The sequence below is a fragment of the Notothenia rossii genome, assembly GCF_949606895.1.
Source record: "Notothenia rossii genome assembly, chromosome: 5".
Taxonomy (NCBI): domain Eukaryota; kingdom Metazoa; phylum Chordata; class Actinopteri; order Perciformes; family Nototheniidae; genus Notothenia; species Notothenia rossii.
This window is the reverse complement of record NC_136903.1, coordinates 18,901,338-18,917,672: the sequence shown is the minus strand read 5'-3', so window position 1 is coordinate 18,917,672 and position 16,335 is coordinate 18,901,338. Positions and strand designations below refer to the sequence as shown.

Genomic DNA, 16,335 nt, shown 5'->3' with positions numbered 1-16,335 from the left:
AAGATAAAATATAGACAAATTAAGATTGTCCTGTAAAACAAACAACACTATCAGAAAATGCATTCGTATTTCTTACATATTACATCTATGTTTCTATTGCATTAGTTCAAAAAAGAGTCAGTGAGCATGTTTTTCTTTTATATTCGCCAGTATTTATTGAACTGCAATTGTCTGTGTTGAATTGACTTTTTATGGAATTTACCAGCAATTTATACCTGCTCATTTCCTGCCTCCCACCACGAGGAGGTTTTATATGTACAGCTGGTACATGAGGCAGCAGACCAGTTTATTTACCATTGTGAGGTTTATGACTTGTTTTGTCAGAAGTAACAAGCCTCCAATATCATTTTAGAGATGCTGGATGTAAACTAACCTGATGAATACACCAAATGACTGCAAAGCTTTTCATTTTCTATGATTATTAGACCAACCGGATATGCTAAAAATCATGTTTAGTGATCAATTTGAAGCATACTTGATAGGTGGAAAAAGGGTGTCCTTTTGTGTTTTATTGTACCTGTATGGAGTGTCCAGTTGTGTTTAGGGGGAACCTGAAGGTCTCATTGAAGGAGGGCTCTCTGTCATGTCGACACACTCTGGTCTTCTTCTTGATGATCCTTTTCTGAGTGGCTACATTTACCACATATAGCTTCACATACAGGTCTAAGGGAAATCAAGATAAATGAAGAATAAGGATTAGTGATGCTGCAAACTATTTAGAGTTCTAAAAACACATAGATACTGCCATTAATGCAAGTGCAAAAAAACAGACTACTTCCAGACCTGGTAGGTGGTCGGGGCTTTTGAACTTGTAAGTGATGTTTCTGCATTGAAGGATCTCCAAAACCAGTTGGTCCCCTTCTGTCTTTACCTCCTTCTTGAGAGCCACCTTGATCTCGCCTATTACTTGTGTTTTACCGGCTGAAAAAAGAAATGAAAAGAGGTATTGGGTGATCAGTTTTTGGAAATTTCTACATTTGGATATTGCTGGCTGAATTTTTGTTCCCAAAGGCACATTCCTATGGTTGCACAGGAAAGCGATATATTTAAATGATTTAACAATAATGCATTGTTAAACCTGTGCTCAAAGCATAATGTACTTGGAGCATAACCACATTTTAGATGTTTCAAATTGGGCATATCAACTGTCATGCTTCTCTATTGATATTTAAATGTAAGCGTTTTACAAAGAAAGGCTTGTTTAACTGTGTTAAATGAGTCATCAGGCACCATGGAAATGACCTCATGACCCTCATCTGTCCAACAACTGCCACGCAACAGCCTAAAATGACCTTGGGCCCTTTGTTACAAATTGTAACTAGAGAAGAAAGGGAGGCACCATGACACCTGAGCTACATGAAACGTGGATATAGTTATGACAGTGCGTAGGATAGTGTGACATCCACTTCTCTTTTCTCCACCCCAGCCAAGTCATTAGGCTGTGTAAATATTGCCTCTTGACAATAAGCACTTAACTGAGCATTTGACTACATATTTAAATAGTCATTATGAAAACACGGATTAAAAGTTGTTAAAAGACTGTCTATGTATATGAACAAATAAATAAATAAATAATGCTGTTATACGAAGTACCCAGCAGATGGAGACCTACAACCAAGTTTCATCTGTTAACAGAGGCCATTTCTGGAACTTGCCTTCATTTTCCGGGGTCCCTAGTTGGTGTTTGTCTGTGCCGTTAGGAATAGTCTTTCCGCTGTGAGAAACAAAACATATGAGCATCATAAGACATTATGAATGATGGATTAATGTCAGCCTCAAGCCTTACTGGATGTGGTTCGAATGAGCTATAAATAGTCTTACATGCGTGGGACTTGAAAAATGGCACTGTCCACTCCAGTGTCCTCCCCATCTTCCCCATCCAGACCTCCATATGCGTCTCCAACAAGACTCGGGGCCGACAGCACCACTGACCCTGAGACATCAGCCAGTCGGTGTCCTGGTCCTTAGGATGGCAAGAGAAAGTGTGATGGTAGTGATGAAATGATGTATGTATTTATGTGTGTGTGTGTATGTATGTATGTATGTGTGTCTATCTATCTATCTATATGTAGTTTATCTGTGCCCACATGGCACATCTTTACTGACTCATGCAACAGAAATGCTTTACACCCCCAGCTATCTCTCACTGACAGTGCTACTGTCTGTCACACATAACTTTGTCTGATCATCACATGACAGCATATCAGGGGAAGGCAGATAAGTGTATATGACAGCTTGTCCTTGCATTTAGCAGTGCTTTGTAAAGGACCTTGGTTAACTCATCAAGCCCACATTAGACTTCAATTAAGGATACTACGTTTATTTCACAAAGGAAAATGAATAGGATGTGATCATTTGGATGTCCTCTGATATATTTCCTTTTTATTCTTGGGTCCTGACTGCTGCTGAGTTATGCTCATAGAGTAGTGTGATTAGTTCAGAGAATATGTGAAGTGTTTCTGTCTAGCTTGGGATGGATTTACTGTACACAACATTTTTCTGCCAGCGTTTCCTTTAAAAAAAAAAGACTAATAGAAGCCCGATCTGTGGCACCAATAGCTGGGGAGTAGGTTTATCTCTAGACATAAAAACATAATTATCACAAAAACAATGTAACAACAACATACTAAAAACACACATGCACACTCAAACTTTAACAGACTTTAATGAATGAAAATAATTAAATGAGAAATATTTTTATAAATTAAATGTTTTTACACATTTGGTTATATGTCTTGATTTAGTTTATTATCAATAATTCATTGTTGTTTTTAGTGTTATGGTTGATAAATTAGGATTAGTCATATTTAGCAGTACATTTTTCCTATGTTGCCTCACCTTCCCCACCTGCTCCTCTCATGGTTAGCTGACCGCTTTACTGTCATTGGCCGGTGAGAGCGCGTCCTGTTGACTGTGTTTCCTGGTTTGACTGGTTCAGTCTCAGATTTGTTTCCACTTTGTTTTAGGAGGCAACTTTGGGAGAGGATTGGGTAGGGAGGGGAGCCAAACCTGTGTGTGTCTTTGTGCATTTTCTGTGACTAATCTGAGGGTTCATTCATATGGCACACACATGCACACACACAGAGCGACTGCAGCATCACAAAGTCCTCAGTGGCCAGGGAATAGTAGCCAGGGAAGCTGCAACTGCATGCTTAAATAGTTCTGACAGTGGGAAAACATATCTAAGGAAGGGATGACAGCATAGTACTTTATTTTGAGGACACCACACTAAAATGATGCGTAAACATGAATCGATATTGTTAAAATTATGTTAATACGGAACAAGAGGTTTGGTTTCTTGATTTGGGTTAGAGATCTGCATGTAGATCATGTAGAATATGTTTGGGACTGGCACATGCAGAATTAATGTAGAAACAGGGGTTCGGGAGCTCTTATTTGTAGCTAATTAAATATAAATGTTTCTTTATTTTTGTGGTAAGGTTGAACTATACTTCTGTGTATGTAACTCACAGCAACATATCAGCTTAATGTCCTACTTAAGATACCAAAGTAGGTAGCAAAATGTTTAACAGATGGGAAATGTCAAACATTATATTTTATTTAGTGCACTGTATGTGCCAGTTTTATAAATATTGAAATGAAGATTTAAAGACATTATGCAGCAAGTTGAGGATTTGATATAGCTCACTTATTTTGTTTAATAACTGGGTTTTGTTTAGTGAAAGAAGGATTGATCTAACTAGGAGGAGTACATTTAACTTAAGAGATGTTTGTTTAAAAACAAATATTTTTGTGCTCACAAAAAAGGCAAAGGTAGAATGTTAAGGAGGTAATCGCACAGCGGTTCAGGTTTTTTCAAACGATCAACATACAGTAGCTTACATGCACAGGAAAAAGGAAGCATGTCATAGGAAGTGTATCATGGGTAGGGGTGGGATTTACTTGGTTGCAGGCGGGACTGTTGCACAGCCGCCTCGGCAGCAGCAATGGCTATCCCAGCATCCTCAAGGTGGGCCTGAGTGACGCTGCTCTTGCTTTGGCTTCTGGAGGGGCCATGGGAGCGCAGTTGGCCGTCAGAGGAAGACTTGGAGCTGCCTGGGCTGCTGTGTGACTTTTCCAAAGGCAACATCTGCATGTCTGCAGGAAGATGAGATGGTGGGTTATGACTGCTATTTTAACTAGAAAGATGTAGATGAATTCACACCGTTAACATTATTATTTTGTTCTGCTCCACAGGAGCGACCATGTAGCACTTGACGAGCGCATAGAGTGTAATTATTGCAGTCAGGAAATTATTCTCATTTATGTTTCTATGGTAACAGCCTCTTTCTTTATGAGAAATAATTAACAGACAAGATCAAGAATCACAGTTTTTGACCCAAACGCCTGCCAAAGAAAATCTGTGTCATTGCGGCGATTCACAGAAATTATGGAAATTGAGGGTGTATACAGTCTTCCGACGCTAACAAATAAGTTATTAATGGAGACTTTTTTTTACCTTTTGCTGGGTCAGGGAAGATTCCATGACTTCTGCTCTTGATGACAGAGTTCTTTGGTGAATCTTGACTCCCGTCTGGTCCCTGTCCTATACCAAGCCCCATCCCAGGGCCTGACATATGGCCTAGGCTGTGTCCCTGACCATAACCCTGACCTGACCCAGACCCTGGTGGGCCTTGAGCAGCATGGTGGGCTTTGCTGTGCTCAATGCTCTCACTCTGCTCGTTCAGAAACAGCCAGCGAGGAGTGTTGTCTAGCTGGGTAGTGTTCGACAAGTCAATCAACACCTAAGACACAATTAACATACAAACACACATCGTTAGGATGAAACAAAACCATTAAAAACTCAAAAAGCAAAGCCCATCACTCAGGTACAACAGGTATAAAGGCTGCATCTCAGGTCGATTATTTTCATTTCCTCGCTCGTCGGTCCTGGTATCACCGGAAGTTGATTTGTCTGCGCCATCTTGAGTACCGTCCCATGGCGCTTATTTCTGCCGGAGGACCGAGGATCGAGGAGCGAGGAGCGATAATGGAGGAACCACCAGACCATCCTCCGATGAAATCCTCAGTTACTCGCCCCGCCCCCTTACTGTGTATCGCTCACTGATTGGACGATGCAGTGCATGCACTGATGTGATGCTTCTTGACATGAGAGCAGTTTCCCAGCGTGAAGAAAATACATGAACCTCACGAGAGTCACTCCTCAGTTTATACTGTGTTTTGTTTCAATTAATGTATCATTTAGTTACAACAAATATTTTATTCATTTATTGGAAACATTTTCATGATCGCTTTTTTCGTTTATGCATTTTACGAATGGCGTTTATCTTTTTTGAGAATGAATTCTTATTTTATTTTATTTATTTGGGTCTACAACAGATGATACACATGTTTATGTCAGTAAATGTGTACTAACAGAGGCGGGGGTGTGTGTGAAAACAACAGGGACAAAGCTGCTGTCAGAGATCAGCTGTGCGGTGTTATCACAAACGGACGTCACTTCACGTGACGCTCCGGAGAAAAGGACGTCCCATTGCTCTTAAAACTCATTTCCCTGCTTCTCGTGGTTTCCTTGTGTCTCTCCATGCTTCCCTGCTGGGAGGGACTAAAGGCAGGGAAACTACGCAAGTGAGGGACGCAAGGATTCCATTTCATCGACCTGAGATGCAGCCAAAGGGTCCCAAGGGAAAAGGGAGTAGAATTTGGATGGTAGATAACATAAAAGCATATTCAAACAGTTTTTGCTACAGAATTGTAATGCATACAGAATTTAGCACGAGACGAATAGCACTTCTTGCAAAAAAAAGGTAAAGGCATGTAGCAAAGATTGACTACAGAATTTGAGCGAGGGAGATAAGGCTCGTATTATAAAGTTGCAAGAAAAGCTTTTGTCATCAAAAAAAGAATGCCGCTGTTTACTATGTGTGAGTTAAGCATTGGACATTTTGAGTTTTTTGTTGAGATTCCAAAAGCACTCACTTCTCCCAGGAAGTCATTGGAAGATGATCTGTCATAGTCCCACACAGTCACCTCCAGCGTCTTTTTCTTTAACTGGATAGAAAAAGTGAAGGAGGAAGGGAAACAGATTATGACAATGGTTTGTGCATATGTATGTGTGAGGGAGATAACTGTGTGTGCGTAGGCCTGCGTTTGAGTATGTGTAAGTGGATAGTGTGATAGAAAACAAACCTAGAATGGTTATTGACTTTAATATGCTCGGAAGATAAGGACTTACATTAGATTTGGTTTGTTCCAATACATGTAAATAAACTTGTGAATGTGTGTATTGGTATGTGTACGGGGAGATTGCAACATATATCAGGGGTGAATGGTTGAATGAGTGATGCCGCAGCAGTTTTAAGAGTGGCAGGCTCCAGCCATCAGAGATGTGATTAACAGAAGGAAGCCCCAGAGAGTACAATGAAGGCCTCTATCTGACCACTAAAGCTACTGCATCTGCACTTCCTCACTGTTGTAATTACAATATGTGTGTACACAAACAACACAAGCAAACACAGACATCAATGAAGAAAACACAAGCACCCATACGCACACAAACTAACACAGTGTGACAGAAAAGCACACAGGCACAATTACAATGTTTCTATAATTATTTGTGTTGAATTGATATGCAGTTAGGCTGTCTGTGTTGATGCAGTGTGAGAACAGAAATGATGCATGTTAAGTTGAGTCTTTGCTGATAAGAGGTTGCACAGGGATATGGAGGACAGCCCTGCGGACAAGGCATATGGACAGAATCCTAAGAAGAGTATAATGAGACACCAACGTCACCTCAAGTGGCCCGAAGCACAAACACTGACTGCACAAGCATGACAAAGGAAAAGTTTGTGTGTAAGGTGTTTGATAATGTTATTCTGCACAGTACCTGTTCCAAATGAATGTTCTTGTAGATGACAGTCTGGTTCCATTCTGGGTTCATGGTCTTCTGGGCATACTTGGTCCTTCTCTTGTTATCAGCACTGATAAGTCATGATATTCAGAATGATTGGTTGTCAGTAATAAATTTAAATTTCTCTTCCCTGCCTGACCCCATGGCAAACATTTACTACACTATGATATGCTCAAAAACTGTGGGCTGAATAGATGCTTGTAAAATCTCCTGCTCTGGAGACATCAGAAACAATTTCAAATGACAATGTTCAAATTGTCTTGGATGACTTTACAAAATCACAAAGCACTTCAGAGATAGAAGCTGAGAAGTGTTAAAAGTGAGAGGTATGGAGAGAAAAAGCAATGACAGGAGTTTTCTTAAACGACATGAAATTGAGCAGATAATTAGACGAACAACAAAGGCCACAACAAAAGGATGGAGAAGCACTTTGGAGACATAATTTACAGAAAGAAAAAACGAAACACCAACGAAAAGCAAAGATCAGCACCACGCTACCTTGCATTCTGGACAACCATGACTTGGCTGAGGGAGTCCAGAAGAGGAAGAGGAGGGCAGATATCACAAACAAGAAAGCAAAAACACAAAAAACAGTCAGAGAAGCCCAGAGAGCTTAAATAAAAGGCAGTAAAGGATAGAGAGCTGAGGCAATCAATATTCTCTGCAGGTGCACTGTTTTTGTGCCCAAGCAATGTATGTGACGCAAGACCAAAAAATCTCACAATGATTCCAACTGGCTCATGGGTGGATGACTAATTCACTATTCTGAACTGCTGCTCGATGTACCGTGGCCGTGCACTCTACCCACAAATACATTTCAAAATACTCTTCAAATGAAACAGCAGGGGAACAAAAAGGCTCTCCTGTATAGCTTTCATTCTAAGTGTGCAATAGAGGGGTCTTATAATCTCATAAACAGCTCTAATGGGGTTTTTATCTAAGAGCAGATACGGTTACAGAGCAGATAAGGCTATATCGATCCTTTCTCTTGCTGTTCACAGGCTCTTTGTACGAAGCTATTGGGTGGATCAGGCGAGAGAAGTAAAAGCAGGACATACAACTAGTGGAAAATAAAAAAGTCTACCTTAGAGTATGATAGCATACACATAATGCTGTCTATGACCAGATAATTTAACATATTATAATGTTTCAGTATGGCAAATTATCTCCTCTCACAACTTCCTGTGAGGTATACAACACCCATCCAGAAATCAAAAGAGATTGAATCAAATTGAATCAAATCAAACTACAACTGAATGCCTCATATCATCATGTCCAGTCTCATTCTCTCAAACAAGCTCAGGTAGTTAGTCAATTTCGTACAAGACACAATATAAGGTCAGAAAGAAACAGGGGGAGAGTAAACAAGACAGACACAGAAGCAGAAAGGCAGACACAGACCAGACAGTCATGAACAGTGAAACACAGTCAGAACTCACCCTCTCCCAGGTAAGAGGTAGACCTTGACAAACGGGTCAGAGTAGCCGTCGTTGTCCCTCTGGGCCAGGTTTCTGGCCTGCAGAACATGCACGATCAAGTTTCCCAGGCTCTTGTCATAGTTGATCTGGAGCTGAGGGGAAAAGAGTGGAGGGGAAGCTGTGTGAGGCAGACTTAACTATGGATGAAAAGTATCTAGTACTTTTTGTGTTTTAATACCTGAATTTCTCCAGTGATGGGATGAGGTATCCTCATTACCTCTGTTATCGGCTACAGAAATAGGAGAGAGCATACAATGGTTGAAAAATGATTCTTTCATGACTTGACCCACAAAGAAAAGTTCAAGCAAGCCATTCCCCTGGGATTAGGCTTTGTTAAAAGGTGCTTTGACCTAACTTGACCTCTCTCTATTGTAATCTTACGGATGAATGGGTTGTCCTTGTAGAAAAGATGCTGAGTAAAGATTTCTCACCGTATCTATGGGCCTCAGGAGAGATATTACTATCTGAGGAGTGCAATTTACTTGAAAGGTCCTCTAGTGAATTTTGAGAAGGTTAATTAATTATTTCATTTTTACATAATCATTAGTGAACATTGTATTTTACAGTTTAGATAATTAAGTACAAATATATTTCTGCTTGACATTCATCTCCATTTATCATTCCATAATGCTTCCTATTTTTTCTATCAGTTTGACATGCCTTTCAATGAAAATACATGTAAACATTTGCATATATTTCCAATTTCATGCAGACCACCCTAGGTCATGTAATGTAATACACTATATTTTGTTCCATTATAATTGTCCTGTTGAACACAGTCACACTGTTTGACCTTCACATGCCACCTTCCATTTTGAAGTGTCATGTATATATGATTTAATGTTGATGGAGGTCCATGAGAGATCAAAAAGAGTTCTGCTCATAACAGATCCATACTATTATTCATTTAGAATACATTTTTGTTTTACACAATTTATCTAGTTCAACTATATACAACTAAAAAGTGTGCCTGCTATGTGGCAGCGAAATATGCAAGTCTTATCCACAACCTTGTGTCGTTGTTTCTTGTTTATGGCTGGGGATGCAGGCTGGCCAGGGCTTGGCACACCACTGGAGGCAGCTGAGCCAGTACCAGAGTGGAGGAGGGCAGAACGATCCAGTGCAGAGAGGATCCCCAAACCCCCAGACCCGAGCCCTGTTCCAGCCAAACCAGGAGCCAGTTGCTGGGACACCTTCTGCAGTTCTGCTGCCAATTGATTAGGATCCACACCAGGGGAACGCTGTCCACCTACTGAGACAAATGAACACAGTAATTCACCTTGAAATTATGTGAAATAGGCACACAGATATATGCATGCATGCAGACACATCAACAAATCCTTGTACATACCAGCCTTAAGCTGGACATGGTGCTCCAGGGCTTGTGGGTGCTCAGGGTCAGACAGCATATCAAGGTCGCTGTTTGGATCCATAAAGGACATTTATAATGGAACATAAACCAGTGTGTTATAGCAGTTATCAGTCAGAGGGTGATACTTGTCAGATGAAGGGATGTGGAATAAAGAGGAGGGAAAGGAAGGTGGAGAGAAGGTTGTGAAGTTACCATATTGCAGCTAAACATATTGGAGTTTCAGAGGGATAGAGGGGTAAATGATGACAGATGTAACTCACAGTCTAACACAGATCTCCGCCTCGGCACATGGCTGGCCCACGATGCACTGCACTTCTTCATACGTCTTTCCCATCAGAAGGATTCCGTTCCACTCCAACACCTGCATTCCTGTGGTGTGATGAAAGCAAGCAAGCAGATTCAGAGTCAAAAGTGTGTTATCAATTCCCACACAATATGTTGTAGACTCAGTCTAGACTAATTCATTTCACCCCTCCCTCTGCATGAAACGAAGCGTGATGCTATGGAAAGTGCTTTGCCTTTACATAGAGGTAATATAATTTCTTAAGCATAAAGCTTCTAAATCCCATTGAACAAGAATAATCTATATTTCCAAAATAATTTGTCCTTCAGTTCAGACATAACAGGTTATTTGTGGTGACTTGCATAATTATTTATCATTATAAAAACAAAAAAAAACGTTGTGTATCTCACGTGGTCTTGAAATTACGCGAGAACACACTAGTTAATGATTTCCCTGTTTGGCCTAACTTGGAGATGGCCAATCTGATGCACACTTTACAACGTAAGTCAATAAAATGATAGTGTAAATGTGTAAAAAATGAAATACAACAAAGAGTGCGTCCATGGTTGCACTACTGAAACGGGGAAGTAAAAAGGGTAAATATAGAGGTTTGTTTCAACTATTAGCCTACGTAAGAACGGAAATGTTAAGGCTGTGAGTGAGCGCGTGCGCGCTTGCCTGGTTGCTTGCGTGGCCCTCAGTTAATGAGGAGCCGCTACACTTTGAAGTGCACACTACTCCATGTATCTTACGGTACGTCCACACAGCAGCTTTAAAAAAATCTTCCAACGCTTCTCTGCCCATTGACGTTGAATGGGGATGACGTCACTTTGCCTCGCTTTTCGCCGAACTGCGTTGTGATGAAGCAAAGCGAAGATTTCCAGGATTATCAGGATTTTCAGGATTCAAAAGTTGAGCAATGTTCAACTTTTGAAGCTGAGCTGGAAGTGTCAGGCAATCAAATCCCGTTTATGCAAATCTGACAGTACAAGCGCTAGCCAATCAAACCGCGTGCAAGCTGGGAGAACCAGACCGCAGTTCATTTCCTCATATTCCAAATGAGAAATTACGGTAGCAAATCACCCGGTTCTTTACGACCAAAACTATTTACCGGGATACAAACCGGAGGAACCAGGCATGGAGGGAGGTGGCAGAGACAGTGGGTGAAACTGGTAGGTTTTCGCCTGTTTGGGGAGTTTATATATATATATATATATATATATTGCTCGCATAAAATCCCCGGGGTTTTTTGCTTTGTATGTCGGGGGCGGGAGATTCATGTGATTGGTTATTGGTCGCGTTGCTCGCTAAAAATCCGCAAGCTCTCAGACACGCCCAGCTCTAAGATTTTCAAGATTTTTTCAAAGCTGCTGTGTAGACGTACCGTTACTGCGACAGTGTCCGCATAGCCTTCCATTTTCGCGAGCGCATTTACTGATTTACGCTCAACGTTTTCTTTAAAGACAAATATTATCCAACGCTGTAACGGTGAATCTCCTTCCACAGCTTCTCTTCAATTAAACCGAACAGTTTGTTTACATTGACTGTTGCTTCTTGGTAAGCCAGATACATTTGCACACGCCACCAACAGGACTGGAGTGTGGAACGAAACATGCGCAGTCGGCCCGATTACTAAACTGCGGACTCGGTAATTACGCTTTGGCTTCACACAACAGGAGTGATGCTTTGATGTTGTGTCCTATATCAATTGGGAAACTTAATTAATATTGTGACAGAAACAGTCAACGTATGCACACTATCATAATTGTTTTTGTACCGCGCACATATACTATCAGGATGTTACTGATGTGGTGCGGAGTGATACTGAGTGTATGTAAGCCATCAATGTACAGTATAATAGAGAGCCGAAGTCCCTCCTTTTCCAGTGGATCTCCGTGGGACCTTATTTCGGAAAAAGTATGTATTGAAGTCGTCAATGGCGAGAGAGAAATTATCTTTCGATCCCATTTTAATTGTGCCATGAATTACACATATCAATGTGTAAATCTTAAAAAACCATTTCCAAGTAAAAAAAGTCACAGTTTGTCGTAAAACTGTTGAAATATAAGACTGAAAAATACACAACTAGAAAGACTACAAATCTAAGAGTCGCATAATGTCATGTCATAACTGATGTCATAATTGTTTTCCTCCACTAAATATAAGAGATAGCTAAGATAAGATAACTTTAACAAGATACCTTTGTGCTTTGTACCAGGTTGTTATCATACCAGCAATGGGTCTTGCTTGTTCTTTCGCTTCCCGTCTGATGAAAGGACCAGGAGTGGCTGGATCAAGTTAGCTATACCTAGCTAGTAGCAAGCACGTTAGTTAGCATTACAGCCGGCTTAGCCTTGTCATTTTTATTAGCCTTAACATGAAATAACATTAAGTAACCCAAAATGTTAAACAGTAAGAGCAAAGTCATATTTTGTGAACCTTTTGAAGAGTACTGTCACACCGGTGTGATCATTCTATAATACACCATTTAAGCCCGGATGCCCCCGCCCCTGGGGGCGATCTTTTCTGCTTCATGCTATCTGCACAAATGGTTAACATTGAACATTAAAAATATCAGACAGTTCAGGGAGGATCGAAGGAAGGCAGGCAGGCGGGCAGGCAGCCAGTTTTGCATGACATTCTTCTTGACGTGTTTCATTGTGGTAATAGTGAGGGTGAGTCAATCACCTTTTTTGGCAAGACAGTAGTGACGGCCATCTTGGTGTTGGTGACATGTGTTGTGTGATGAGAGATGTAGTTCATTGAGCGGTTTCACGCAAACAAAAGTGTTACTTCACAGTTTTACGGCAATTTCTTTCTTTTTTTACTTTTAAATTGACAAACATCATATGTGTAATTCATGGCACAATTCAAACGGGATCAAAAGATACATTTTCTCTAGCCATTGACTTCAATATATAATTTTTCTGAAATAAGGTCCCATGGAGTTCCACCGGAAAGGGAGGGACATCGGCTCTCTATAAGAACTGGATACAGCGTCGGAGGCGGGGTCTCGTTCTTTCCTTTTAGAGCTGCTCATTGGCGCATGAAGGCAAAATGGCCCAACTTTTGAGAGAGCGAAACGTCATTACCCGTCATGCCTGGCTGTCAAAGCAGAAGTACCCGTATGTGCGCAGTTGAGTTGCCCCTTAAGCCCCGCCCCCCGAGCTCCCACTCTCGGCCAAGAGTGGGAAGTGCGCCGCACTCTGAGGACAAATATTTGTTGTGTCCAAACAGCGGTACTACAATTTTCGTATCAGTCCTAAATAAACTACCCAGCATGAACTATTTCATAGCCCTTATTATAATCATTAGGTCCTTAAAGTTGTAAAATGCACTAAAAGCCAAGTCTAGATTTATTTTTCTCTCTCCATAGAGTGCCACAAGTAGGTTAGCATTTTACCGCTTCCGGTTCCTTCGACAAAAAACAATGCAATTTCTCCATAGGACTTTGGAAAATAGCTCAAAATAAGGTCTGTGGTTGACACAAATTGAAGAGACAGATCACGTTTTGTTCAGCCGGATAATATCCACATGTCTACCCTACTTTTATAATTTTCTAATCATAAATCTATCGATCATAAATCTATCGATTTAGATTCATGATTCGATAGATGGAAAAATTGCATTGGTTTTTGTCGAAGCAACCGGAAGAAGTTTACTTCCGGGTTTGAGGACGCGTCACTGGCACTATATGAGCAGCTCTCATAGGAAAGAATGAGACCGGGATCAGAAATAGGCGTGTTCACACCGGAGTACTTTTCCCCGTACTTTTCCCATTTAGTTCCGTTGGTGCCTGGAATTTTGCGTTCACACCAAAGAGAGTACTTAGTTCCGTGAACTTTTACCCCCATTTTTTGTGCCTGCTAGAGAGGTGGTACTATCCTGGGAGAAAAAAGTACCAATTTCGAATAGCTGGGCGAATTGCAAACCACGCCCCGTAAAACTCTGAAAAGTTTTGTGTATCCGCCATTGTATTTGCTGGCATTAGCATTATTAGCATTAGCCCCGCGCACCAACGGAGAGAGAATAACTTATGGCAACACAAAAAAAAAACATTGGAGTGGTGGAGTGATGAGGAGGTGTCGGCGTTCTGGGGATTTACTCGGTAGAAGCTGCTGGGACTCCCAGCAGCTTCTACAGAAGCCAGTCCCCAACTCCGGGGACTTCCGGCCGGGGATTTTGGGCGGCAGTAGCCTATACGGCGTGAAGTTGTTTGCGGCCTGCCAGTAAACCCAAAGCAGAAGAACAAGAAGTGACGTCTGCGGCTCCATTTGCGTAATCTTCCCTCAGTGAACTTATTCCGGTGTGAACGCGATCTGTACTTAGTTTCATGGGGGTACTAAGTGCCGGGCACTAAGTGCAGCAAAGTACTTGGTGTGAAAGCGGCTAATGGGAACCTTTTTCTCCCATGAAAGTACCTGCTCTTTAGCAGGGACTGAAAACGGGGTGAAAAGGTTCTCATGAACTAAGTTCTAGTTCCGGATTTCTTTGGTGTGACTGTGAACGCACATTTTCGGAACTATATCGGTACTATACTGGGAAAAGTACTCAGGTGTGAAAGCGCCTATTGGGGAACAGTATTTCTGGGCCCAGTGACGTCAAGGACTGATACGGAAATTTTAGTACCGCCATTTGGACACAACGAATTTTGGGCACAGAGTCCGGCGCACTTCCTGGGGGCTTGATGTAAGCCTGCATCTAGTTTGCATGTATGTACCATGGCTGAAGACCTGTTGGGTAAATAAAGATGTCTCATAGAAAGGTCTACGGATACCTAATTACACTCCATGACCTGCGGTCAAGTATAGAGCATAAAGGACTATTGCAGCTTTTACTCAAACAATGAATGACATGTCAGATGTAGAATAAATTAGACTGAATAAGTTACTAATATTACTCAAATGTGTATCTTAATGGTATAATTACAAACATCAGTGCACTGCAATCTCAAACTTCCAACCTAGGTCTGAGCTGTATGAGGCCTCACTTAAACAACTGGAATCCGGTCTTCCGATTTTACTTCTGCTTTCAAAGCATCTCATAAGCTGCTGTTATATTAAATGTTTGTATTATAACTCCCTATCCTTCTACATGAGCCACTGCTCATAAAGATAATTCCCTCTCTCTATAATTAACTAATGCTCTCTCTCTATAATTCGCTATATCCTCCCCCACTGTAGTTCTCTTTGCACCTGAAGGCATGTTCTTCTGCCATTCTGTAAGACAAAAATAAACATCACATTTGCATAGTTGCAGTTCTGTGTATGCAAAGTGAAGCTTGCCCGCCTGACCACTGTTCCTTTTTATATATCACAGCTATTATTAGCATGAAAAAATAGTCCAGTTTAACATGTTCAGTGTTATTATTTCCAATCTAAAATGGACAAATAGACCAAGAAGAAATACACAGTTGATCTGTCCTTCACCCCCTCCCCTGTGTAATATCAAAGTCATCACAGTCCCTACAGTGGAGTTCCCTTTTTAAAGAGGGAAACAAGAACCAATTTGGCCCTAAAAATACAATCAAGCTGTGTAAATTGCCAATGATATTCAGGCTCCTCTCTGTCCAGCAATACACTATAGGTTGATCATTAGAACATTCTAATGGACTTGTGTACACATTGAGTAAAGACTTCTGAGCATTCATACATTTTGTGTACAGTATGTGTGTGCGTGCTTGCGTGCGTGTACATTTGTGTGTCCATAACAATGCTAAATATAGCCTAATGACTAACACAGCCCAGGCCTGTGCTGTGGACGGTGAGTTGATAGGCTTTTTACATTTTTGGATGTGATGTGTTGGGGAATGACACATGACAGACCACAACACTGCAGCAGCAGCTCAAATCCCCATCTGGAATTCAGTGATTTAGGAAGGGATTTTTACTCGAGGCTTTTTACACTGCCCTATAAATAACAACAGTTTAAATATTTGCTTTTACAACATTAATCTCTCAGGCCTCAGAAATGAATTTTCTTTCCATCTGCTGCGAAGTCATGAATTTATTGTGTCAAATTAACATGTTCTATTGGAAAAGGATACACATTACTAGTTACTAAGTCGCCAGATGAGGCAGATAAACACTTAGTTCATACCCCCTCCTTTTATTCATTATTCTCTTACCCTCCACAACTTGTCCTGTTTGTTCTGCCACACCACCAGGGATAACCTTGGCGATGTAGGCTCCAATCTGTCCTCGGCTCCCTGGAATCTCCTTCCCACCTACCACCCGGATACCAAGTCCGTTGCCTGAGGGGAAAATAAACGTGCAAATCTTAATTACAGTAGCTGGTAACTATAAAAAGTGAAGTGTGACTATGGCATGTC

The 16,335-nt window shown here is 41.1% G+C and overlaps 1 protein-coding gene across 1 annotated transcript in view; it reads right to left on the bottom strand.

The window, feature by feature from the left end:
- Positions 1-16,335, bottom strand: part of LOC307038758 (uncharacterized protein) — a gene marked incomplete at its 5' end in the record, with an annotated part of 46,200 nt that overhangs the window by 3,507 nt on the left and 26,358 nt on the right. Inside the window, 15 exons of the mRNA XM_079680437.1 lie at positions 518-663; positions 784-921; positions 1,656-1,714; positions 1,822-1,963; positions 3,904-4,098; positions 4,460-4,745; positions 5,941-6,012; positions 6,848-6,941; positions 7,370-7,396; positions 8,311-8,441; positions 8,528-8,578; positions 9,360-9,601; positions 9,701-9,768; positions 9,982-10,090; positions 16,132-16,257. Coding sequence (XP_079536563.1) covers positions 518-663; positions 784-921; positions 1,656-1,714; positions 1,822-1,963; positions 3,904-4,098; positions 4,460-4,745; positions 5,941-6,012; positions 6,848-6,941; positions 7,370-7,396; positions 8,311-8,441; positions 8,528-8,578; positions 9,360-9,601; positions 9,701-9,768; positions 9,982-10,090; positions 16,132-16,257 — 1,886 coding nt within the window. The remainder of the gene's footprint in view (positions 1-517; positions 664-783; positions 922-1,655; positions 1,715-1,821; positions 1,964-3,903; positions 4,099-4,459; positions 4,746-5,940; positions 6,013-6,847; positions 6,942-7,369; positions 7,397-8,310; positions 8,442-8,527; positions 8,579-9,359; positions 9,602-9,700; positions 9,769-9,981; positions 10,091-16,131; positions 16,258-16,335) is intronic.